The sequence below is a fragment of the Fusarium phalaenopsidis genome (genome assembly GCF_050370095.1).
Source record: "Fusarium phalaenopsidis strain FUZ10S chromosome Unknown contig_32304, whole genome shotgun sequence".
Lineage (NCBI taxonomy): Eukaryota > Fungi > Ascomycota > Sordariomycetes > Hypocreales > Nectriaceae > Fusarium > Fusarium phalaenopsidis.
The window spans coordinates 3,094,186-3,119,226 of NW_028145404.1; the positions used below are offsets into that span (position 1 = coordinate 3,094,186).

The following is a 25,041-nucleotide window of genomic DNA, read 5'->3' on the forward strand; positions in this document are numbered from 1 at the left end:
AGAGTTGTGTTGCTTAGGTAGGGATGGGTGGTTCTCCCAGAGTTGCAGTCATGTCTTGGTTTCACTGAAGGATGATTCTTTACCCATTTCGAACTGGCTGTTTGCACATCATAACACTTAAAGAACCTCTGGGCATATAGGAACTAACCAAACCGCCCCTTTCAATCGTCCAGTTGACGAGTGCGATGTTCAACTCGGTCCAGAATGAACTCGACCACTTTCGTCCCAGGAACATGATGGCTGATTTGGAAGCTCCTGTCATCCAATCGGGCGAATGGTTTAGTGGTATAATACTCCCTTAGCATAATTCGTCCATCAGATGCCTGCATCTGGGAGTGGTCCAGGGTTCGATTCCCTGTTCGTCCAATATAGGTGGTTTAAATCCACCAGCAAACCTTTCTTTTTGGCATTTTTTTCTTTTTTTTGCAGCCTGGCTACCCTGCACTAAAATGTTGAGTATCCCCCTCCTCAGTAACACTTCTTCTTTTTGGCAGTCAATTATGGTCCGGTCTGCTTGTGATTATTATATGTACATGTAGATAGGAATGCTTAATTGCTTTTCTTTGCTGTGTGAGGTTATGTGTACTACCCTATCCATGTCATGTAATTCCGTCCGCCACCAACATCATGCACTGCTGGTCCAGACTCATCGACTCTCACATTTACCAGGAATACAACTTTAGTAAATGATCAATTTGATTAAACTAGGGAACCAGCTGAATCTCATTCTAACCGCCACGGCCCAAAGTCCCGACATCTACGGGCCGGGCCACGACATGATCAAGGGTCCAAATCCAGACTCTTTCATCTCAAAGGACCCTGAGACATGTCGTTGCCGGCTGCCTCACCATGGGACTGTCCCTCGTCGGGTGCGCACTCTGAGCAACCCAACAATATCCCCCCTCCCCCCTTTCAAGTGACATGAGCACTGCCAGGACACGTGTTGGAGAGACAAGAGCACGACGTATCTCGAGGGAGATGAGAGTCTGAGCTGAGCATCGTCGTCCAGCAGCGGAGAACGTTGCCCAAGACAACCAGAACGAGATTCGAGGCCCAGAGTTGATCTACGAATAGCTTGTATATTCAATCTATCTCATACGTAGGACTTGCTTTGCGAGAGACGTAGATGCGAGATGCCGCTGCCGCTGCAACGTGTCACGGCCGCCGCAGCATCGCACACCCAAGGACGCCTGCATGATAGCTAGTTGACCTAGAATATGGGACATAGCGGAGCTTGTGTGTGTGCACAGAAGGGGGAGATTGCAGTTTGAGATGGGCAAAAGAAAAGGCGGCATCCTCCCAACGTGGACAGAACTTCTTGTTGACTCGACGACAACATCTTGGACTCGTTCTCTTTTCGGCGGTTTACTTTGCCTTGAATACCGACAGTACGCTGCGCTTTCTCTTGTTTGGTGGCTTACTCTTAACTACAAATACTCAACGGTGCGTTGTTTCCTTTCATTGCTGTGGAACTCTTGATCCTCGAGCAAACACCTTGTCTCTGCCTGCATAGCCCCTGGATATTACCTGCGTCACGAGCACAGCCAACTCGAACGAGAATGAACATTTTGCCAGGCTTAACGGAGAGAGAGAGCCAAAATAATGTCTCTGCATTGCCAGCTATACAGCTCAATCCTGCAGAATGTCTTCGCCCCCTCGATTCAGGGGGCAAACATGAAAAGATGCCTCAACACGGCATCCGGTGCAACAATTCAATACAGTGACACCAAGCAGAACCCGGTTTCCCAGTCAAAATTCCTCAATCCCACCCCTATTCATTCTGTCATTCTCTTTTTCTTCACTACACTATCAATCAGTGGTTGCCCCAAGTAACGAATCTGGGTTGGGCCGTCGAGCAGCTGGCAGCAACTGACAAGGCACTGCAGGTCCCGCGCGCCTTTCGCCTTCCCATTGTTTACCTGCCCGGTGGCTGTTATCAAAAAGGTCTTCTGCCTGGTTCTGTTTTCCTTTCTTTTCTTTCCCTCTTCACCCTTCACTTCGCGCATCGAACATCAACATTCCCGTGCGTATCACCGCTTTCCAACATCGACACTCGAACATCTTTCGACCCGTCTTGGAATCTCTGCATCTTCAAGGATATAATTTGTGAGTACGCGATCTATATTTTATTCTGGTGCTATCGGGCTTGAACTCGTGAATGTGCCCGATCGCCGCCCGTCACTTGGCTCTCCATTCACCCTCCACCGTGCCTCTCCCGCAGACCAACATCACCTTGACACCCTTTGGTCTCTTGCTTTCTCTTCTCCCTCCTCACAGAAGCTGCTCGTCATCTCAACGGATCATTTGCTAATCTACTTCGCAAACAGATTCCTTCCACCGTCACGATGGCTGTCTTCACGATCAAGGCCCTCGCCAGCGCCCTGGCTGTCCTCGGTGCTTTCACCACCGGTGCTGTCGCCGATGAGCTTCCTGAGCTTCCCGAGGCTGCTCTGTGTATGTTCTCATCCCCGAGGTCCTTTGTCTTCTCGCTGACTTGTATCCAGCCGCCCAGACCACCACTTATCAGCCTGTTACCCAGCAGCATGGTGTCGCCACAGCTGACGGTATGTAACACTCCCTTCCACTATTGACTGCTTCCTTCTGACAACTTCCCAGGCAATTTGGTCTACTCCCTGAGCGTCTGCACTATTGTTCAACAGACTGAGTGCTCCCTCGTCCTGTCCACTGACAGCCAAGTCCCTCCCCCCGTTGCCACCGACGAGTTCTCTGTTCCCGCTGAGGGCGAGCCTACCACTGTCAACGGCATGGGTGAGACTTCTCCTGGTGAGGACTACCCTGAGGTCAGTGAGACTGGTCCTCACACCAGCGTCCCTACCGGGTCCAAGCCTGACTACTCTCTCCCTCCTCCCGAGAGTGCTCCCAGCCAGCCTGGTGTTCCTGTTCCCAGCCCTTCCGCTGGCGAGCCCGTCCCTACCATGCCCTCTGGCGCTCCTGGAGAGCCCATTCCTGTCCCATCCGCCATTAGCACCGACGATGAGCCCGGTAGCCCTACCGCTCTCACCACTGACTACGACGGACCTTCAGTCACCGCCGAGGGCAGCGCTTCCGGCTCTGCCTCTGGCTCTGACTCGGTCTCCGACACTGACTTCCCGACCGTCACTCTCCCTGTGAGCAGCGACGGCCCTTCGGCTACTGGTGAGGATGGTGACAACACTCCCACTGGCACTCCTACCGTCACCGCCTCTGGTGCTGTCATCATGGCCCCTGCCATCCGCGCGGTGGTTCTCGGCGTCGTTGTCATGCTTGTTGCCGCTGCCTTTTAAGGAACAAACCTTAGATCCGCTCCACGCCTCCATATACGCCTACGCCATCTTCGGTTGCTTACTCGACGTTTGACAATGTAGACGGGTGCTAGTTGGATGGCTTCACAGGGGATCTGTCTGTGGTTGGTTTCTACAACCTGGAGGAAGTAGGATGGCACACTTGTGTTTGTTTTTGGTCAGAAGGAAAGGAGGAACATAATACGTCTTGTACCTAGTACTCTTGAACTGAGTCGGGGTTTATTCAATCATCCTTCGTTGTGAATGTGCTTATTGAGTGCCGTGGTCATGAGTATTAACATATGAATCAAGCGCCACTCCATACGCCCTTGGTCTATTAATGCCTAGAACCAAAACATCTGGTATCCTTACGCTTTGACATGACAAACAGGGCAACCTCCTCGCACCTTGTCCTTCAACAACCTCGCCTTCATCACCTTCATACCAACCGAATATCGACTCCCCTCTTCAGCGCCGTTTCCTAGATCGATATCTACCTTTCCTCCGTGTAGCATCTCCAAGAGATGGCTCACGTGGAACACATGCCCACACGCATATCCAACCAATGTCTCCATCTCATACTCTGTAAATGGCTCGTGGCATCTCGCACAGTGCCCCGGCTTCGGCACCCGGTGGTCATGGTCCGTCGAAGGATGCGCTTTCGTCTCCTCTGGGTTGTCCGGGTCCGTAGGAACATCCTTAACCTCAATGTCGACGTGATCGCTTTCCTGGACCACCACCTCAAACTTGATGCCCTTGCGCTGTCCGGCCCGAAGGTCGTTCTGTGCAGCAGCCACCTCGCTTCGAAGGACACGCGCAACCCCCGAACTGATGCTGTATTGTATCTCGTGTTCCTTCATCATATGTGTAAGGCCCTCTCTGAGCCCTTCGATCTCCAGTCCCTCCGGAATCCGTCGTACCACGGTAATAGGGTTGATTGCAGTACCAACCTGTTCCAAAAGGCCACGGATAAAGCTGGGCTTGTCCATACTATACTTGAGAAGGTCTTCCCAAAGGTCAGGGTCGTCTTGTTCCTTGGCAAACTCGATCGCCTTGTGCACGTTCTTGAGTCGGTCAATGATGAGGTACAAGGCACGCTTCATCTGCCCGGTCTTGGAGTAGAGAAACACCAGTTCGTCGTAGTATGAGAACGTCTCGCATTCATGGACAGCCTACGCCAAGTTAGCTTGAGCACAGCATCCTATCCCGATGTTCAACCCACCTTTTCAAATGTGTATGAAACAGAGGTTTTGAGGTACTGCATCAGTAAATTGCGGTCAAATGTCGCGAAAAGATGGACCGCCAAGTCAGCAAAGTTGTCCACCAAGGACTGACTGTCCATGACCAGTCGGTCGACGTTCTCCCCGGTGTGTTCCTTGATGCCCTCACCTCTCCATAGACCTCGGAAGTAGAAGTATATGTACAGGTTGAGGTTTTGGGAGAGTAGCTGTTCTACTACAATGTCTGGGCGTAGGAGACCATGTTGAGCCTCGTCGACTAGCAAGGTGACTGCTTCGGACGTGGCTTCTTCAAGCTCCTCGGCTATCATCTGGTCCAGTTTACCTGATGGAACTCGGAGTCCCATGAAGCTGGGAATGTCATCCGCGACTGCCTCTGCAAGGTGATTTTCTCTAATCAGACGGAATGCTGAATCGGCGTCGTGAAGTTTGATGTAGCACTTTAGTGCTTCCCGCTGACGTCCATTGGCCTCATGGAGCCTTGCCAGGCTTTCCATTACGATCCGCCAGTCTCGTCCCTTTTCTCCATCGTCGATGCTGTCTTCACGAACGTCTCGGTACTTGAGCTGATTCTCCAGGGCCGTCGTGATGGTCTTGATGTCAAACAGCTCAGGGGCCCAGCGGTCGAGCAACTCCCTGAACCTCACCTTGTCATTCTGAATGTAGTGGCCAAGCACGACTTCGTATATAGTTGAAGGGATTCGAGGGTGCATCGGCTCGGTCGGTATATAGTTCGTGATGGCATCGAACTTTTTAGCACCAGCGAATGTCCAAACCCACTTCTCCCATCTGTCCGGTGTCTTCAGCACCTTGCCACAGATCTTGCCAGCAGACACCCAGTCGTCTTCCTCAATGAGCTCCTGAATCCACATTTCTCCGATTCGTCGTTTTTCTCGCTCGGCTGACGAGTACATATCCCTGTACTGCGAGTCAACGGCGGACTCGTCATCGTAAAAGTCGTCGCCGGCGCCTTGTTGCCTCGTCGGTGTGGAAGGAACAGCATCGCTCGTCCGTTCAGTGATTGGAGCCATGATTTCGGGATGTTCGTCGAGAAGCTCCCAAGCGCGCTGGTATTGTTGACGCTCCAGAAGCCACCCCAAGTGGTCACTCAAGTCCCGCCGGGTAGCAAGGATACAGTCATACGGACTGTGGATGAATATCTTGACACCTGGTTTGACCAGTCCTGAGTGGACTGATGGCGAGGCGCCACCCCTTGAGCCAGGACGGATAGTACCTGTTGTACTTCCCGCCCTGAGACTAGAACCCACGTCCTCGCCGCTCTCCCTGCTGCGAATGCTGGCCCCGGAACTGAAGAGTGACCGGGGATTAATTGCGGCGTTCCACATGTCCGAACCAAGTCCCGCTATCGCCTCAAAGGCGCCTCTCGAGGAAGCAATTGCCGATGCTGCGTTTCGCGCAGGCAAAACACCTAGGTGGTAGTCGCCCGATGACAGCCTCTCATAGCGACTGACACTGAGGCTATCCTTGTCAGCCTCGGCCTGGGAATTAAGGTCGATCAGGCGCAATTCAGGAGGCTGATTATTTTGTCGATGACGAATGCCGCCTGAAGGCTCGCTTCCCGTCGAAGGGTTTGACTTGTGCTTTCTGGCTGGCGATGCTGGGCCGGCCTCTTCGTCTTCATCCTCGTCGTCATCTGGTAAACAGTATGCAAGAACCAGCAACAGGTTTTGGGTATATAAAGAAATTCCGGAAATGATGCAATCCATGCGAAGTCTGTCTACCGGTTAGCTTTATGGTAGTCAAATACTGACTGGAACTCACATCTTAACAATCTCTGCCCGTCCCAGGGTCTTCTCACCAGCGTGTCGCCCAACGCCAACACCACCAGGATGAACGTGGATAATCCATATTGTCCCACCCCAACCTACGAGCAACCGCTCGATGCTTCTCTTGCCCAAGACAGCTTGCTCTTTAAGTTTTTCAGCAGCTGGCGACAAGGCCTTGTCCAGGGAGCCCTGATCAGACTCGTCTAGTTCAACGGCTTGTTCATCGATCCATTCGACTCGGCCTTTCCATACACTGGCCATGGTCTCCCATTCATCTGTCTGTGGTCGGTCGATGTGTCCTATCCGTTTCCAAGCGTCCTCTGTGTCCGCGCTTTCGAGATGGAGCTTTGAGCGCATGATCTTGATGCCGTGTTCGTTTAACCAGACAACGTATTTACCAGACAAGGACCATTTGATTGTACTGATCGTTCCTTCGCCAGAGTGCAAGATGGTATCCTTTCCAGTGTTGCTGCCAATGCCCATGCTGCCCAACCACCCAGAGGCCGTGGCTGCAGCAGTCCCCGTCGTGGTCGAGGTACTTCGACCTGGACCACCACCCACAGTAAGAATGAGTTGGCCAGCCAGTCCTCCTGAGAGATATGTTCGGTCCGTTCTGAACTCTGGCGATAAAGCTACCGCTTGAACTGGCCGGGCGAAATTTCGTAGTTGGACATCTCTCATATCGACAAGGGACTGTACGCACACGTTGCCGTCCATGGAAGACGTGGCGACAAAGATGTCATTTGAGGGAATCTTTGGGATTTGAGGTGCTTCGCGGGGCCTTCTTGACGCTGCCGCCGGAGATGACTCTGTTTGACGGCTGGAGACGCTGGCGTTGCTGGGTGCCGCATGTCGTGGTGCCCCTTCCGGCTTTTCAGTCGGTAATGGCGGTGGATATGGAGATATTGAAATAGAAGTCACAGATGCCGAATGGGCGTGGTAGACCCTTAATGACTGGAAAATGGGGAGTTGAACGACGTGCTGGGCCACGGTTAGTAGTAGGCATGGGGCATGCATAGCCTCGACTCACGATGTTGCCATTATGCGTTCCAACGATCTATGTAAAGTCAGCATGTCATCTTGCTTCAGAGTCAAAGACCTACCATCTTGTCCCCAGCGACGAGAAACGCGCTCGTCGCATCTCCATTTCGATATACTCCACCAAGATGTTGGGTCAACCGGGCGTACTTGAGCCTCGGCTCATCATCCTCGTCCTCGTCGTCCTCATCTTCGTCCTCATCTTCGTCGTCTTCCTCATCGTCTTCGTCTTCTTCGTCTTGGTCTTGGTCATCTTCATCGTCGTCTTCTTCCCCATCTTCATCTTCGTTGTCCTCCTCCTCTTGACTACCCTTGCTTAGTCCCCCATGTTTGGAATCCTCAGCGGACAGTTGCTCGGGTTCCCCAGTCTCGATATCCTTCGCGTCATCTTCCTTCTTCTCCACCGTGGAGTCTTGCTCCTTATCTTCTGGGGCGTTGGTCTCGTTCGTGTCGTTGTTGGGAGCTATCGACGTCGCTACTGGGGGAGTCTGAGCTTCATCGCGCGCCGGGTCATGCTTCGATTGTTGGGCCTCAGGATCGTGCTCCTGCTCGTGGCTCGGTTGCGGCGACTGGTCCGTCATTGCGCGATTTGCATTGATGTCATTCTGGGAAAGGACAAAGCTCGAAAGGAGAGCGAGGTTGTGAAGCGGAAGTTGTTTGAGATTAGTACAAGTGCCGGGCGTCCAAGCTATGACAAGCTCTCAGACTGGAGGGTCGGGTTGCGCTCTCGAAGTTAGGCAAGTACCTTGTACCTTGCAGCTACGTCACGAGTGCAAGTGCAGGCAGCGACAGCTTCCCGACGCGCCCAGAGCCCAGAATGGCAAAGGCAATCGCGCCCCACCATCCCACGATTTCAGTACAGTGGCAGTTCCCGCGGGGCACAGTGACAATCAACACCGCGTCGACGCGCAGAGAATAGCTTCAGCTCCTTTTCTTTGGAACGACAAGCCGAAGCCTGATCTAGGAGAGGCAAGCGAAATCCTAGGCGACCGACCGAACGAAAACGATAACTGTGAGCGGCCTATGGCGCCCAACGGAACATGGCAACGGTGAAGTCCCTGGGGCTGCATCAGCCTTCAGGGCTTCGACATGCCGTCGACGAACAATTGCTGCCCCCGAGCCCGCCAGCGACGTCGTATACATGGGATATCCTGACTGAAGACCGAGACAATGGCGACTATGAAGATGAGCTGCTCACGACGGAACGCTGTGTCATTTGGTGTCGAGGCGGAATATTTCAGAAGACCTTCAGATTCGACCTGGAGAAGGAACCCATTATACAAGCACTTCTAGCATACTTCCCGACCTCCGAAGACGACAAAGCGAACAGCGATATAGAAGTCAAATCGGATAAGCGGCCGGCTTTGTCAAAGGCCTTGGTTGTCTTCCTCAAGACTCAGGCGCACATCTATTTCTTGTCCGGAACCAGTCATGTCGTTCATATGCCCTTCGAAGTCGAATCCGCCTTTGCAGGCCCTGTCGGAGTCATCATTCAGCGAAAGCAAAAGGCCGAGAGTGTTGCGCCCATATCTCTCAAGTTCCCCCGGGTTCCACCAAACTCGTTTGTCTCTTCGCAGTTGACAGCATTCAACAGCTCTCAACAGACTGCCTTCTCTGTTGAAGGCCTGGGGAAGCCTAAACCGCTCCCATTACAACTAGGCTCGACCTTGGACAACCTGTGGGAGGCCCCATTGGAACAGCCAGAGTCGCGCTGGCCGCGCCTCGTCTCCTTGACCGACCCTTTACTTGAGCTCGGCTTGGTTGTCACTAACCAGGATCCTCAAAACGCTAAGAGTATGCGGCAAACAGTCTCCAAAAAGTTGGCATTCCTTGATGCAGCTGAGGAAGTCCTTCATGTGGAGGAAATCAAGATCCCTGGCGCCTTAACCCAAGATCTGAGCCAACCGTTGATCATTGCGGTGACAATCAACCGCGAGACAAGCGAGTACACTGTCTGGCGACTGACTTATCTGCAACATGAGGATCCGTTCCTTGTGCGCCAGAAGAACTCCAAGTCAAAAGCCGCGCGACGTCGCAGCTCCATGCCAACCGCCTTTGCCAGTGCCCCTGGGACACCTGTTCAGCCCAACCTTCGAGAGAGTTTTGGAGCTCCGCTCCCAGGCAAGCGACAAAGAAAGAGTGAGAGGTTAGAAAAACCTATGGATCTCGTCTCATCACTGGAACAGCAAGACAAAGAAGGCAGTGGTGTCGCACGTAGGAGTTCTCGTAGAGTTAGCTCCATGCTGGCGAGAGCTGATCTGTCAGCGTCTCATGAGAGAGCTGTTCTACCAGATCAACCGCTACTTCCTGGTCACGTCGGAGCCCGAAGGCACGAGTCTCAAGGGAGTCATGTTCGCCTTAGCGCCAACTACAGTAATCAGATCCATCCTAGTTTGAGCAGTCTGCTGGCTGCACCCTTCTACGAGGGCCTTGATGAGGGATTCCACAACATGGGACTGGACGATCATGACTTTGACGGCCTACAACACGAAATCATGTTCACCAAGCTTCACGGGGTCCCCATCAACAACTCCAACGTACGGTATTCAGCATCAGACCAACCAGCACGCAATCAAACCAAGGTCTTCATTCTGGTAGCGCCGCCGTTTGCTATCGACGGGCACGATCAGAGCCAGCTTCTTATTGGTATTCAAGACGCCGCCGAGAAGCGTCTTCAACTGCTCACTCTCGAGCTGGGCATCCAGCGCGGATTTGATCAAGGCACCACCAAGGCGGGAGGCAAGGGACCATCTGAAGGTGCTACTGTGATCGCTACCGTCATTGACCGACGACAAGCTCAAAATGTCGTTGACTCCTGCAAGCTAGTGGATGGAGATCATTCCGCCATTCTCATTCTCTCCGAGTCGATGGATGGGCGACACGAGCTTAGCACGCAAGCACCATGGAGTGTCCTTACCAAGATCTCGCTATCGCTTCTTTTTGTGGACAGCACCAAAAGCTTACAATACCGTGGCAGAGCGATAGACCGCGACGTCATGCAAGGCAAGTCCGAGATGATTGACTTCTCGAATGGCAGCATTGTTGGCGTTCGTCACCCGAGACGAGGGGGTGTCGTTGATGTCGTCGACACCGAAGGCCGACTTCACCAACTCCGGATTCAACTTGAACCACGATCTCCTCACGTCCGCAAGGTCTTGGATGTTTGCCGAAGCATCCTCCCCCATGCTCTGGGCGAGTATATCTACGCAGGATGGCTTCATTGCATGCAGTGGATTGGGAGCCAACAAGAGCCGCCCCTGGACCTCGAGTGGTCTGCCATGGTGACCTTGCTTCTGTCCCTATTTCTGAGCCTGGGTCGCACAGACACCAAACCATTTCCTACAACCCGACTTCCACTGCGAAGAAGAAGGCATCCTTCCAGCGCCTTCAATTCGATAAGGGAATCAGAGGACTGGAAGGCCTTGGAAGCTGGCGAGACCTCCCATTCCCTTGGCTGTCCGACTTGGATGATGAACAGGGGCTGGGAATGGGGGCTGGATGAGGATGCCGATGGGTCAATGTCGTCACAGGGAGACGACGGACCATCGACAAAGTTCATATCGAAGCACATTGGTTTTGCGAAGGAGTACATAGTCTCCGGACTTGGTGAAGCAGCTTTTGGCCCCGCGGGATATATGCCCACATCCCTCAACAAGAGCATGGAAAGTCGACGAAAGGTTGCTGTGGATGTGTTTATGGGCCTGCATCTTCTTCTCGAGGAAGAAAAGCTGGACATTATGACGCCGGAGCTCAGTTCTCCAGGCCGTGCCGACCTTCGGGTTGTCATGTGTCAAATTGCCAGGTGGCTCAAATGGCACGCCTTTTCTTCCATCTATGAGTTGGGTATACAAGAAGACATTGACCCACGTCATGACTCTGGTAAGTGAGTTGGCCTTGCAAGGTGGACGATAGAGCTAACTACTGCACAGACCTGAATCTTCGGCCTGGGATTCCTCAGCCTCCTGTACGGCCAGATGTCATTGACTGGATTCAATCACGGCTCACTGGAGACCGTAGAGTTCCTTACATCACGCCAGCAGACGTGTACTACACCGGCACAAGGTTGTCTGAGGCGGAGAAGCTCCAAGACAAACGATGGGAGGCCACCGTGCCCCGGACACTCATGTTCAAGCGGTTCTTCGGATTTCTTAAACCGAGTACAACTGCTGTCCAAATGGTGGAAGCTATGCGAGATGCTGGCATCACGCCCCTGGCCCTCGATTCACTGCCAGAAGCTGTTCTAATTCCTCTCCGCGATGCCATCTCCTTGTGCCAGCCGCACCCTCCCACTTCTTGGTCCAAGGACCTTCTTGAATTGGTCGATCGCAAGGACATCAGCCTCATCTTGGCACCTGGAAAACGCCCTAAACCTAGCGTTTCCAAGATTCTGGTAAGAATATATGGTTTACTAGAGTACTTGTTCACTAATGCGGCCCTAGACACCCACACATATTGCAACTTGGGATTACAGGTTGCTATGCCAAAGCGTGGAAGACGCCAACACACTTGGCTATGATGAAGGCGAGGGAACTGAGCGACAGGCTGTGATTCGTTCCCTCTTCAAAGAAGATCGACGTCTGAACGAGGCACAGGCCCTGCTCTCTACAAACAAAGCAAGATTGGTCAGACTCGATCATGATCCCGAGTGGCCAGAAAGCGAATATCTTGAGAAGCAAAAGGAGCTTGTAACAAGGATTGCTACAGGAACACTGGCCATTCCAGCTGGCCGAGCGCTACTGTATTACGGTCTGCGTTTCCCGCTGATCACGCAGAAGTTCCACATTGGAGGGTTCAACCTCAACTGCATCGTCAAGCCGACAAACACCACGGTTGGCGTTGACAAGTCACAATTCTCGGAGGAAAAGGTGTGCTGGAGCTTCTTTCACCAGGGTGCTGCCGCCGGTCTTGCCATCTCTCCGAAGGCTCATGGCATTGACACATCCTGGATTCTATACAACAAGCCTGGCCAAGAGCTGAACAACCGACATGCTGGCTTCTTGCTTGCACTTGGCCTCAACGGTCATCTGAAGGATGTCGCAAAATGGGTTGCGTTCAAGTATCTCACGCCCAAGCATACCATGACTTCGATCGGACTTCTCCTTGGTCTGGCTGCATCATATATGGGAACAATGGACTCCCTCATTACTCGTCTACTATCTGTCCATGCTACGAGGATGCTGCCCCGGGGAGCGGCAGAGCTGAACCTGTCACCGCTGACGCAGACTTCGGGCATAATGGGCATCGGGCTGCTGTACGCCAACAGTCAGCACCGTCGGATGAGCGAGATCATGCTCTCTGAGATTGAGCACATTGATCAAGAAGACGAGGAGGAGCCTCTGCGGAGCGAGTGTTATCGGCTTGCAGCTGGATTTGCCCTCGGCTTCATCAACCTGGGCAAGGGTAATGACCTCAAGGGCTTGCACGACATGAGGGTCACGGAGAAGCTGATTTCCCACGCCACGGCAACCAAGAATGTTGAAATTGTTCACATTCTCGACCGCGCGGCTGCTGGAGCTGTCATGGCCCTTGCTCTCATCTACATGAAATCCGAAGACCAGATCGTGGCTCGCAAGATCGATGTCCCAGACTCGATCCTGCAGTTCGATTACATCCGCCCTGACATTCTTCTCCTGCGGACGGTTGCCAAGAACTTGATCTTGTGGTCCAAGATTGAGCCGACTTTCGCATGGATACATAAGAACCTCCCAGGCCCCTATCGCCATCGCTACAAGCTTCAATCCACCATCAAGTTGCAGTCGACTGACCTCGCGTTCCACAGCATAGTAGCTGGGCTCTGCTTCTCTATCGCTCTACGCTTCTCTGGCAGCGCCTCTCCAAAGGTTCGGGATCTCTTGCTGTATTATCTGGATCAGTTCATCCGAATTACACGGATCCCATCCTCAGCCAACATGCATCCTGAGGGCGTTCCACCTTACGATGAAGAGCTGACTCGGTCAAACGCACGTATGTGCCAAGATGTTTTGGCTCTTTCTGCTTCCATCGTCATGGCTGGTACTGGCGACATCCCAGTCCTTCGTCGCCTTCGCTCGTTACATGGTCGTGATGATCCAGATACCCCCTATGGATCCCATCTCGCTGCTCATCTTGCCATCGGAGCCCTATTCCTGGGATGCGGAACGGTAACATTTGGCACGAGTAACCAGGCCATTGCCGCTTTGTTGGTTTCTTTCTACCCCATCTTCCCTACCAGTGTTATGGACAACCGCTCCCATCTTCAGGCCCTCCGTCACTTCTGGGTTCTTGCTACGGAACAACGATGTCTTGTTACCAAGGACGTTCTTACTGGCCAGCCGGTTTCCGTTCCTATCCAGATCAAGATGCAGAGCAACACGTCAACAGAGCCTATCCTTAGTCGCACAGCACCTTGTATCCTTCCACCAATCGATCAGATTGCCAGCCTGTCAACCGCTTGTGGTCCCCAGTTCTGGAACGTGGAACTAGACTTTTCCAACGAGGAGGTCAGAGATGCTTTCAAAGACACGCAGAGCCTGTATCTTCGTAGACGTCCACCACGCGAGGGCGCCTTTGCCTCGACGCTCAGGGCACTGGGCAAGGATGAGAAAGGAAAAGACCCTCTGGAATGGGTCTTTGGCCTTGACGGGCTTCGAGGCATCAGCCACGCCGAACGAACCGTGGTACTTGAGCGAGGAGACGAGACCCCGCAGGTGGGCAGTGTAATCGACGCGAGGCTCGAGATGGAGAAGGGCATTAGTGAAGGTACAGACCGTGAGCGGCTTGAGGGTGCGAGGTTGCTGTTCGAATGGGCAGGAGTCCGTGACAAGCTACGGCATCCTAGCCTGTTTGACAGCCAAGAGACCATTACAGAATCGCGGGCTCGCGGTGACGCCGAGGAAGAGCAGGAGGAGCAGGAGGCAACTTCAGAGGATGAAGCTGTCTGGTGGATGCGGGACAGTGTTGTTGAGAATCTCAAGGGGATGGTCTGGCTTGCGAGTCGAGAGAGCGAGCGGTGAGGGCATCGAGCTTATCATCTTGTACATGATTATGATGGCGGTGTCTGGTCATATGTGGTGAACTTTGTAGAGCAGTGTTTGTCAAGTGGAAAAGTAGCACATGTCGTTATGAGCTATGAGAACAATGATAGTCTTTGAAGCACATCAGTAAAGTCACAGCAGCCTGAGGCGAATAGATGATTCATTTCAACAGTCACGTAAATTCCATTATCCCCCCCTTTGCCTCTTCCCTTTTCCGAGAACGCCATGCAATGCAAACCGCATCACCGGGGATATACAGGGCCTTCTATCCGCCACTTTCTCTCGCGTCGTCGGGCCCTCGTTGTTTGCCCACGCCGCTTCAAGCTTTGCCCATCTTTGTGCTTCAGCGATATCCTGCTTCGTCTCTTTTTCCCCTCTGCCGCACGAAGTGTTTTCGCGCAGGAACAAAAACAAGACCGCTAGAACTCTCTTCTCCTATACGCATACTCCTTCAAGCAGCGGAGGGCGTTATTTCCCCTTTTGGATTGCGTTGCCCCATTTTGAGTTGTCGTAAAAACACTCGTCAAAGAAACCCATCACGGGCTAGTCATGCTCCTTACTTTGAGACGGCGGCGTTGAGGACCTGTGTCCTGAAGAAGCCGCCCTTGGTCTTCTCAATCACCTGCTGGTAGACGTTGTTGGGAGGGTGGTTCATCACCACGGTGCCGTCCTGGCTGTCGATCTTGGCGTCCAGTCGTGTCTCTCGGATCAGGTTGACAATCCACTTCTCACCATCGTCGGGGTTCAGGCCCAGCTTGGAGCTGAGGTCTCGGATGTTCATTCGGCTAAAGATCTTGCAGTAGCTCTCGCAGATGAGGTGTCGGGCGGCGTCGACAAAGGCGTCGGCGGAGGAAGCGAGGAAGAAGTCGCTTCGGCAGACCTGCTCGGCCATGGACAAGGCCTCACGCGCAGCCTCAAAGTCGTGGGCAATGTACAGAGCGTTGACGAACTGGGTGATGGGGTCGGTGTACTCGTAGGCCTCCTGGCGGACGTAGCGGATAATGTCCTTGACCTGCTTCTGCTGGATGGAGCTGTTGCGGGCGCGACCGCGGCCGGTGATAACGGCGGCGATCAGGTACCGCAGGATCCAGGGGCACGAGGTCTGGATGGTGTTGATGTAGGGGGCGGAGAAGAACATGTCGAGGATGGGTTCCCGGGCACTCTCAGAGTTGAAGAGGGGGAAGAGGGACCAGTGGACCAGCATCGTTCGGTGGTCGAGCTGGGCACGGGGGTTGTTGAACAGCTTGGAGTCGATGTTTTCGCGCACATTCTTAAGTTCGTCAACGGCAGACTCCCAGTTGGTCTGGAGGATCTCTGAGGCGAGCTTGCCCCAGGTGGCAGCAGAGACCTTGTCGTTATCGGTCGACAGGACTCGGAACTGGTAAAGCATATCGGCGGCAGGACCGTACTGTCCGCATCGGAACTGGAACTGACCAAAGTCGTAGAGGGCGTTGACCATTTCCATGGTGACCTAGTCACGTCCCGGTTAGCTTATCCATCCGAACTCGGCCGTGCCGTGTGGGAGCTTGCTGGTGTTTGTCACTTACGCCGTGCTGGTTCTTGAGGAACTCCAAGTTGGCAACCTTGTCGCTTCGGAGTCCGTTGACAACCTCGTCCTGGGTCAAGAGGTCGGCGATCTTAGCGGTGGCCTGCTCGTAATTCTCCAGCTGCGACAGCACCTCCTGCCTCTTCTTGTTGTACTCGGCGGGGGCCTCGGACACGCCGTGGAGCTCGCAGTACATGGTCGCGACGTAATCCGTCATGTTTGTGTCCTCGAGGAGCTTGATCTTTGAGGAGAGGATCTCCTTGGCCTTTGCGTCGTCGCCCTGCTCATCGGCCCTCTCGCTCTCAAACTGGATCAGAGGGAAAAGAAGATGTCGGCTCAGGTGGCGGGCGAGGAGGGGCATGATGGACGAGCCGTCGGCCGAGACGGCGCTGAGAAGGTCCTCCATCGTGGGCGAGGTTGTTTGGTATTCGGTCGACCGGGGGGCGGAGCGAGGAGGGGCGTGGGAAGAGATGTGAGGCGCCGCGAAAGTAAAGACGCAGAGGCCGTGATAATTGATTTGATGGAGGGGCAGATTTTTGGTGAATTTCGCCAATCCACCGGTGGTGTGGGGTGTGCCGACCTGCCCGGGGATTTACCGGCGATTAAAGGTCCATGTCATGTGATCCCGAGATTTTCTGAGAGAGCTTCAACTTCCGGGTGTGTCTGGGTAGAGAGTTGCGACAGGCGAGAGAACAGCTCAGCGTGACCAATTAAGCGCTCATTGAGATTAAAATCGCCAATTCTACTACCGCCAGAACCCCCGAGGATATTGGTTTTCCAAAAGGGCCCCCACCACGACTGATCTCGAATCTCGGCCTCCCACCTCAACCCAACTCACCTACACCACATCTCGCCATGCGCCTGCTCGCCCCCCGAACCCTCTCTGCAGGGTGCCACGCTCTCCTCCAGAGACCTGTGCCTCTCCTCCAACGATGTACCTACGCCTCGGCCAGCCAGCCCACCTTCAAGACGCACGCCGGATACAGGACCAATCCCCTCGATAAGCCCGTCAACCCGAACAAGAAGAACAAGATCCCCTACAAGGACCGCCCCATGAAGCGCTCCTTTGCTCCCCTGCCGGCCAAGACCGAGGAGCAGCTCGCCGCCGCATTCCCCTACATCGTTCGCCGCACACCATACTCTCAGCTTCCCGTCTACCAAAAGTGGATGTCTGGTGGCAACCGAGTGATTGTCTTGATCAAGAAGGTTGACGGCGACCGCACAAGGCTGGTGGAGGATTTGGCCACGGCGTTGGAGGTTAAGCGGTCCGATATCCGATTGAATCCAACGACACAGCATATCGAGATCAAGGTAGGACATTCTGTTCTGGCTACACACGAGCCGAACCAGCGACTGACAGGTTACTCTAGGGGCAGTACTTTAAGCCGGCAATGGACTGGTTGCTCAACGCGGGCTTTTAATTGAGGCATCGTAACGAGCAATACGACGGGGAAACCCACTGGATTTTGTCCGAGCATGCATGGGACGGCATATAAAAAGTGTACCATATTGACAACCCGTCAACTCCTGCAGCTGACTGATGAGAAATGTACAATACATGTAATTCAAGGCGCACCATCCATACAAACAAGTAAACAAAAAAGAACACGCTTTGCACAAAGTATATTTGGTTGTTCTCCATTCAACATCCTGTATACACCCGCGGGCAGGTGGTTTGATCATCACCTCCTCCATGTCCAGTCCCGTTCAATCCCCCAAAACCCCATCGACTCCAGAATGCAAGTCTAAACGCGAAGCGCACGCTTCAAATGACGGCAGGACACCTATCCCATTTTCATCAAAAACACTAACATACAAGCTTAATGGCCGGGTATTGCGATGTCAATCCAAAATAAAAAATTTCCCGTTAGCCGACGTGGGCGTATTATTTCCCTAGAGCGAAGAAAGTCGACAGTTGTTGTAGGACCTCATCCTTGGCCCACTCTGCCGATTGCATCGAAAGAGCGTCGAGGAGTGCCTGTGGTGATGGCACAGCCTTGGCTGGAAGAGATGATGCAGGGTCGTTGGGGTCTCTCGCCTTCTCGGCCAACCTCCGTAACAAGGCGACTGAGACCACCACCAGGTAGACCAGCTCTGGATCTTTTCGTGCCCCAGCCCGTGGTCCACCATGGAGTTGGGGTTGCTCGTACAGTTGGCTGAGCTCGCGAATGAGTCTGAACAGGTTTTGCGCAAAGTCATTGCCACTTGATAGCCAGGCTTTCGCAACTCCCGCATCATGTCCAGGTGCTATTGACGCCAAAATCTCGGCCGATAGCAATCCTTGCATGAGGAATGGCTTTCGAACCTCGACAAGCGAAGGGAAGTTCGGCGGGCGGCTCTGAGCCTTAGCCTTGTCAGGAATTGGCGCTATTGCTAGACCAAAGGCCCGAGTGAGAAGTTCGTAAGGAGGGTTGCTGTTAGAGTCCAAAGCAAACACCGCCTTGTAGTGGGTTCGGTTCGGTTCGTCGCGTGCGAGCAACTTGGCTAGGGCGTCAACAGCATGTGGTAGATAGGCATGGAGACTGGGTTCGTATGGCGTAAAGAAGAGTGTTCCGTCCGAGACGGTAGGGTTGGGAGCTGGAGCGAATGCCAAGAGGAATTGTAGAAGGCAAACAGCTTGCTCGCGTCCTGGGATCTCCACTGAGCCCGCAATGTTGGAGAGGAGGATGACGACGTCCTTCATAAAGTCCAAGGTGTTGTTCTGGGACCGGAGGAGCATTGTGCGTGTGCCAAGGTACCTTATTACGACGCACAGAAACTTGATGACGGACTCGTCGGCGAGGACGCCATGGTTCTCGTTCTGTTCTCCAGGGAACGAAAAGTTGCGCAAAATTGTCGTCACGCATATTAAGCGGTCCACGGCTCGATCCAGTTCGTATTCTTCCGTGCCGAAGACGGGAATGTCGCGAACATTCCATCGTTCGATACGGCAGGCTCTTACGACATCTTCGTATGGTGATATCTGGATCTCATCCGAAACTTCGACGGTATGCTCGGCCAGCAAGTCAACTTGCTCTTCAGCGCACTCAATGAGAGCCTCCACCAACTCTTCACAGTATCGTAGTTGGATAAAGTGCAACTGGTTCATAGAGCAAGATGCAGCAGCGAGGACGTCGAGGGCGAGCCGCACTTCTCCATGAATCCCACTCTGCAAGCTTTTCGTGAGAGCACTGACGTCGATATTCCCCAGTTCCTGAAGGGGTGGCACGTCTGGCTTCCATCGTTCGAGTTCGGCGCCAAGCTTGCTGAAGGCAGTCAAGTCGACACCTCCAAATGTCGACAACTCGCGCGCACAAGGGCTGTACTGGTCAGTCTGAGGGCCGAGGCGAGGCATCCGCTCCACAACAGCGGTTGGTGCTGCTGAAGCTTGTCGTCCCTCATTCTGTGACATGCTTCCAACCCTGCGAGGAGCCGGGGAGGGGGCAGCTGCAAAATCGTTGATGCCAGAGGTATCCATTCCTTGCGGCATGTTGCGGTTCTGCCCCGGTATAACAGGCGTGGCTTGTGGCTGTACTTGAGCTTGAGGTGTCGAAAATCCGTTCACTGGAGGCTGTCCTGGTTGCATCTGCTTCATAGGGGTCTGCTGTTGCATCTGGGGTTGTTGACCAGTTTGAGCCAGTGGCCCTTGATTCATCTGTTGATTTGGTTGCATCTGCTTTTGCGGTGTTGCCTGACCCCCCATGTTTGCGCCTTGGGCTTGTTGAGCTTGTTGAGCCTGCTGAGCTTGTTGTTGCTGTTGATGTTGCTGAGGCTGCTGTTGTTGTTGTTGTTGTTGTTGTTGTTGCTGCTGCTGCTGCTGCTGCTGCTGATTCTGTTGCTGCATCATCCGGGACTTCTGCTGATTCATCCACATTTCCTCGAACTTATAGAGGTTGTGCTCGTAAATCTGCTTCAGCGTCTGTGGCACCGTAGGAATCTGAGGCGGCAGTCCAATCATTTGAGCAATATGGGGCCACCCGTTTCCAGCTGTGACCTGCTTGTATCCTCCCTTATTTTGAACGGCTTGAAAGAGCATCATCAGGTTGACTGGTCTGTCTCCAATCATCGGGTTAGGGTCAAGAGGCAAGCCCTTGTGGTTCATAAGAGTCGTGAGACTCTTCATGAATTGTTCCGGGTTAACGTTTCCCATCCTTGGCTGCGGCCTCATGCCTCCCTGTGGCATCTGACCATTGGGCATTCCAGGCATTTGCTGCTTAGGCATCATACCGCGGCCCATGTTCTGTGCTTGCATCTGCGCCTGCATTTGTGCGTTCCCTTGAAGTTGCTGCTGCAGTCTCATCTGATATGCGGCCATCTTCTGCTGGTCGGTCATGCCTGGCCGCTGCTGGCCTTGTTGCTGACCTTGTTGCTGGGCCTGCTGCTGTTGAGGGTTGCCCTGTTGCTGATGCTGGGCCTGCTGCTGCATCTGGGGAGGATACATGTTGCCCTGCATCTGGCCCATGTGTTGAGGCATTTGACCCATCTGCTGCGGCATCATTTGGCCAGCGGCCATCGCGTTCGGATTCGATGATGGACGAGCATTCGAGGGCGATGGCGCGAAGTTCGGGTTATATCCTTGGGGCATGTTTTGCATGTAGGGGTTCGGCTGAGGTGTGCCATGTTCGGAAGGTATTGGTGACGCCTGCGAGTTGAACTGCTGTGCGCTAGGCGAGAATGGATGAGGCGACGCGGTCGCGACCCTCTGAGGGACACTACCTGGTCGCATCTGGTTGCCCATGATCGGTGATGGACTCGCGTTGGCAGAACCGTTTGGTTGAAGATGGGGGAATTGGCCGGGGTTTTGCTGGGGGACCGCGCCAGGCTGAAAGCCGCCGGCAAAGGATTGCTGCTGCGGCGTCTCGGAACGCGACGTCGGCAACATTCCGGGGTTCTGTCTCGGAGAGCCGGCGAGACTGTCTTCGCGAGGGCGAGGGCGTTTCGATGGAATCACCGAGTTGGTTTGATAGACGGGATTCTGGAAAGAAGGTGAGGCATTGCGCATGGGGCCAGGGCCATTAGCCATCGCGCTCATCTGCTGCTGGTTCTGAAACTGGGCAGGATTGAATTGGCCAGAGTTGGCCATGAAGGCGGAAGGATCCATCATGGTGCTGGCTGAGTTGGCGTCATTCATGTGAGGGAAGCCGTTGCCATTGTGGTTTTGGACGGCGTCGTTCATCCAGGTGCTCATGGCGATCGGCCCAACAGGCTGTGCGCGACGGAGTTAGCGGTCAGCAGGCACGCGACAAGCCTCCATGGAGGAGCGCCAGGGAAATGAGAATGCAATGACGGAAGGCTGAGATGGGGACGATGGGTGGGAGATGAGACGAGGCAGTGACACGGTGGTGATGGGCAAGTCGCGTCGCGGCGTGGGTTTGGTGGAGAGTGGTGTGGAAAGACCAGACCAGCGAAGAGACTTGGGGCAGCCTCTGCTGAGAACGGGCTGGGCAAAGGAAAAAAAAATGGCTTGGACTGGGAGAGTGGGCAATGGAAAAGAGCTCAGATTGGTTGGCAGGGTGGTCGGTGCAGCACGGCGACGCGCTTCGCTCAGGCGGGAGATGAATGGATAGATGGGATTGACGGGACGGGAGAGATGGAGAGGGAGAAGAGCCCAGCAAAGCGCACGAGTGAGCGAGAGAGCCTTCCAGTGAGAGTCGCAGCCACCTCAGCAGTCCAACAGAGAGCGTCAGCGAGTGCTAGGTACGCCAACAGTGGAGAGCAGGGCGGCCTGGGGCGAGCAAACGAGCCGACCAGCCAGTGAGGGAGAATTTTTCGTCTCCGTCAGCAGCACCAGCGAGTAACAGGGCGAGCCAGAACGCGCAGCGCTGAGACCATCCCAAGGCGCCAGCCAGCCAGCCAGGGAGTCGGCGACAACTTTCGTCACGAGTCTGGAGACGGGGGGACACGGCGAGGTGAAGCGGCCGCCGTCAACTCTGTCGCATTCGTCGGCTAGGGGCGAGATGGACGGGTACGGGTGCGTGAAAAGCCAGAACAGAGTGTGAACGGAAAGAAGCAGGTCTTACCTAAGGCGCGCGCGCGTTTGCAGTGACGGTGGATGAACTGCGAGTGCGCGAATGCTCGTCGGAATTGGCCTGGGTTTCAGCGGACGGTGAAATTGTTCCTTAGGTTGTCTCCAGATCGACTCGAGGCTGCGGCGCGATTGCTTGGCTGTTCTCGGCTTAGCGTCGCTTAGGAATCAGCTAGTCAAGTGGGTCTTGAGCCAATCATGGGGTAGAGATAGTCGGGCAATAACCGCGAGTTCCGAAAAGATAGAGCGCGAGCCTGTGAAACGCATCAGTCGCTAACATGATGGCCAGTGTTAGCTATCGCCTCTCTAATGCCCCTGGCGCATTACCGAATCCGGATGCATCGGTTTCCCAGTGGCTACTGCATGTGATAACCATGATCTTCAGCTGGTGATCCTGTTGAGGGCTCATAAACAGAGCCTTGCGATCGATTTCGAACTCGGTTTTCGTTTCCGTGTTCCGATCCGTTGCCAGGATTTCGCAGGTTTTCCCTGCGCCCACGTAGCCAGCGAAAACATGACCTGTTCGTCACCATCGGTATTCAACACTTCCGTTGAAAGAGCGAAGCATCGGCCACTTTGATAGTATCGACCCACAGCTCTGTGTGTCGACTGCCTCCGGTAGATGATTGGTGACTGCAATCAATGGGGTGGCTCGAGGTTGGAAATGAGTTGCGAATAGAATGCGACTCGTCCTCTATTCCAACGTTTCGGCAGGGCACAGTCGCCGGATTGTCATGCCCAAACAACAGATTCCGACTGAGATGAGACTACAACCGGTCAAAGTGTCTTCCGGCCTTGTTGTATCCCGTTTTCTGCTCGCCAATGGAGGCGAATTACGCTGCCCATCTGCCTGCAGATGCACCGGGATGCGTCGCACAGCTTTGCATCACAAATGCCCAAGGTGACATTTCATCCACCGCGCGGCAGCTCTGCACACTGGTGCTGGTGCCGTCTCATCCATATCAGATCTGGTCGTAATCAGTCGACACTGGGCGCTGACAGCGCAGCCCCGTAAGTCCCAGCCCCCTGCGCCGTGCTCAGAGCCATCGGCCTCTGGCTTGGGTGCTCAAAGCGACAACTGGCGTCTGGTCTGTACAGTGGTCCCCCGCCAATGACCCGGTGCTGGGTTCTAGGCGGCCATACCGTGAACCAGATCGGGTCCAAAAGAACGGACCATGTGCCACCAGAGCTTGTCTCCCGTCCGCACCGCACCAGAACCACGCCCGACTTTCTCTCGAACTTGCCACACCACTGCCGAAATCCAAAGAAGTCCAGATTGCCAAACCAGGCATGGGTTCATGTCTCTTCCTGTTTTCGAAAGGGGCGCAGGGCTGGTCGGGTTTTGAGTCCGGGGATTGTTTGTGGTGGCGCCTGATGCGGGCTGTCCACCCACCACTGGGGCTTCCCGAGTGGATGCCAATGGCCGCATCCTTGTCAGGCAGGTCGTCATGGCCAGAACAGCGCCGTCTCGAGTCACTCTGCCTTTGGGGGAGCCGGTGAAGGCGGTCGCCCTCGTTGTGTCGTCAAAACTCTTGGTCGGTCGGCCATCTTGCTGAATCAAACTTGTCCTGGTCGTTTTTGCTGTCGTCGTGTCGAGTGCGTGTCGCTTGTCGCCGAGTCCATCGCAACTGACCTCCCACTAATAAGGCAAAGTACCCAGCGTCTTGGGGTCCCTGAAAAACCACCCAGCTTTGGAGGTGCCGGTTCGTATAAGTGAGCAGCTCAAGGGAAAACGATGAGCACAACAGCAACGCACGTCAAAAAGAAGCCGATGAGAACAAAGTGAACGATGGGAAAGGAAACAGAGAGTTTTGAGAGGGGAAAATGGGAAGGAAATGGGCAGCAAGAAGGAACGGGGGAAGGGGGGTAGTTATGTGAAAATACCTTACCTTACCTTACCTTACCTTTCTCCGTACCGCCAACGGCCTGGGCTTGCGACCTCACTTACTCACCTCCGGCTTTGATTAACGAAAAATTTCTCCGTCCAATTTGCTAGCATTTTATTGCTTTTATCGAATTCGTGCTGCTGTCTAATGGCTTTTTTTCCGCTCTTGCTCTGGTTATCGCTTGGTCGACGCGACCGTGGGAGCCCATGTGCTGTGTGCATCTGCCTTTTTTCCAACATGATTGCAGCCCCAACCAGAGAAGATCCGACAGTCTATTCTCCCATGCCCCTGCCCTGATTTTATGATCTGTCCTTGTTCCTTTTTGTAAACTTTGTCTGTCCTCGGGCTCTTTCTGTCCTGCCTTATGTACAGTACCTATCTCGGTGCAAATCTCGTCCGGGTCCAACCGCTTGCTGGCCCATCTTCTCATTTATTACTCACGATCCCATCGCCCACTCACACTCTCACGCGGTCGCGCACTGTACGATTCCAGATCACCCACGCGCCGACCCGGGTGACTTGGCAGGCCCTGTCCCCTGTACCACGGCCTTGAGCGATGCCCGCCGCTATTTACCCTTGGCTGTTTGCTCTCCAGTCTCGTCAGACAGACAGATGAGGGCGGTTGGTTTGTAACGGATGGCTTGACGTGAAGGAATGCCCGCCGCCTCGTCCTCAGATGCTCCCAAACCCACCCAGGTCCTTTGGGATGGGCCGAATCTTCATGTTGGAGGCGGAGAGCGGCCTCAATTAAAGAGTGTGGCCTCTTCCCCTCCTCTCCCTCGTTTTTATCTGCTCCTCCACGTCCCCTCTCCGCCGTTCACCGCGCCTTTTTCACGCCCAACTGCTTTTTCTTGCCCTGGCCATTCACTCACCCCACATGGAAAACGGGTCGGTGGCAACTGGGCAAGTTAGAAGTGTCGGCAAATGCTTTCCATCCCCTCCATCTTTGTCACTGGGATGGGATGGCCGTCGCCGTTCGTCTTTTGGCACGAGGGCCTGGTCAGCGAGAGCAGCGAGCGATCCACAGAACAGGGTCACGGTGGTTGCAGATCTGTCTCGCTCTAAAACGCCCTCCTCTCCTGCCCGTCCCGATCCATAGTCCACCTTTGCGAGAACTACCACGACATTGACAGCTTTGTCTGTCAGCCACGGCTCTCAACTCGTCGATACCTCCTGGCCAAGGGCTGCACAAGCAGCGGAGGTGTGGTCAAGCGTCCGCCTCTACCGACACTCGACGGGACACCTGGG

At 54.2% G+C, this 25,041-nt stretch overlaps 6 protein-coding genes and 1 non-coding gene across 7 annotated transcripts; 4 read left to right on the plus strand and 3 right to left on the minus strand.

The window, feature by feature from the left end:
- The first annotated feature begins 268 nt into the window (after window positions 1-268).
- LRP88_10220 lies at window positions 269-366 on the plus strand. Its single transcript has one exon. It is a non-coding gene; the product is annotated as a tRNA-Ala (tRNA).
- Window positions 367-2,345: 1,979 nt separating this feature from the next.
- Window positions 2,346-3,284, plus strand: LRP88_10221 (uncharacterized protein; the record flags this gene model as incomplete). Its single annotated transcript, XM_083246685.1, has 3 exons — window positions 2,346-2,454; window positions 2,505-2,564; window positions 2,617-3,284. 3 exons carry the CDS (start codon window positions 2,346-2,348, stop codon window positions 3,282-3,284), a joined length of 837 nt encoding a protein of 278 aa, XP_083097798.1.
- Window positions 3,285-3,649: 365 nt separating this feature from the next.
- LRP88_10222 (CLH domain-containing protein) lies at window positions 3,650-7,925 on the minus strand (the record flags this gene model as incomplete). The annotated part of the gene is made up of 5 exons (XM_083246686.1): window positions 3,650-4,453; window positions 4,504-6,253; window positions 6,302-7,287; window positions 7,337-7,363; window positions 7,428-7,925. The coding sequence occupies 5 exons, from the start codon at window positions 7,923-7,925 to the stop codon at window positions 3,650-3,652; spliced, it is 4,065 nt and encodes a 1,354-aa protein (XP_083097799.1).
- A 459-nt stretch (window positions 7,926-8,384) lies between these two features.
- Window positions 8,385-14,336, plus strand: LRP88_10223 (anaphase promoting complex subunit 1; the record flags this gene model as incomplete). Its single annotated transcript, XM_083246687.1, has 3 exons — window positions 8,385-11,223; window positions 11,274-11,734; window positions 11,784-14,336. 3 exons carry the CDS (start codon window positions 8,385-8,387, stop codon window positions 14,334-14,336), a joined length of 5,853 nt encoding a protein of 1,950 aa, XP_083097800.1.
- Window positions 14,337-14,913: 577 nt separating this feature from the next.
- Window positions 14,914-16,309, minus strand: LRP88_10224 (eIF3 subunit 6 N terminal domain-containing protein; the record flags this gene model as incomplete). Its single annotated transcript, XM_083246688.1, has 2 exons — window positions 14,914-15,828; window positions 15,905-16,309. The coding sequence occupies 2 exons, from the start codon at window positions 16,307-16,309 to the stop codon at window positions 14,914-14,916; spliced, it is 1,320 nt and encodes a 439-aa protein (XP_083097801.1).
- A 449-nt stretch (window positions 16,310-16,758) lies between these two features.
- Window positions 16,759-17,324, plus strand: LRP88_10225 (mitochondrial 54S ribosomal protein mL49; the record flags this gene model as incomplete). Its single annotated transcript, XM_083246689.1, has 2 exons — window positions 16,759-17,214; window positions 17,274-17,324. 2 exons carry the CDS (start codon window positions 16,759-16,761, stop codon window positions 17,322-17,324), a joined length of 507 nt encoding a protein of 168 aa, XP_083097802.1.
- Window positions 17,325-17,788: 464 nt separating this feature from the next.
- Window positions 17,789-21,070, minus strand: LRP88_10226 (uncharacterized protein; the record flags this gene model as incomplete). Its single annotated transcript, XM_083246690.1, has 1 exon — window positions 17,789-21,070. One exon carries the CDS (start codon window positions 21,068-21,070, stop codon window positions 17,789-17,791), a length of 3,282 nt encoding a protein of 1,093 aa, XP_083097803.1.
- Window positions 21,071-25,041: the final 3,971 nt, after the last annotated feature.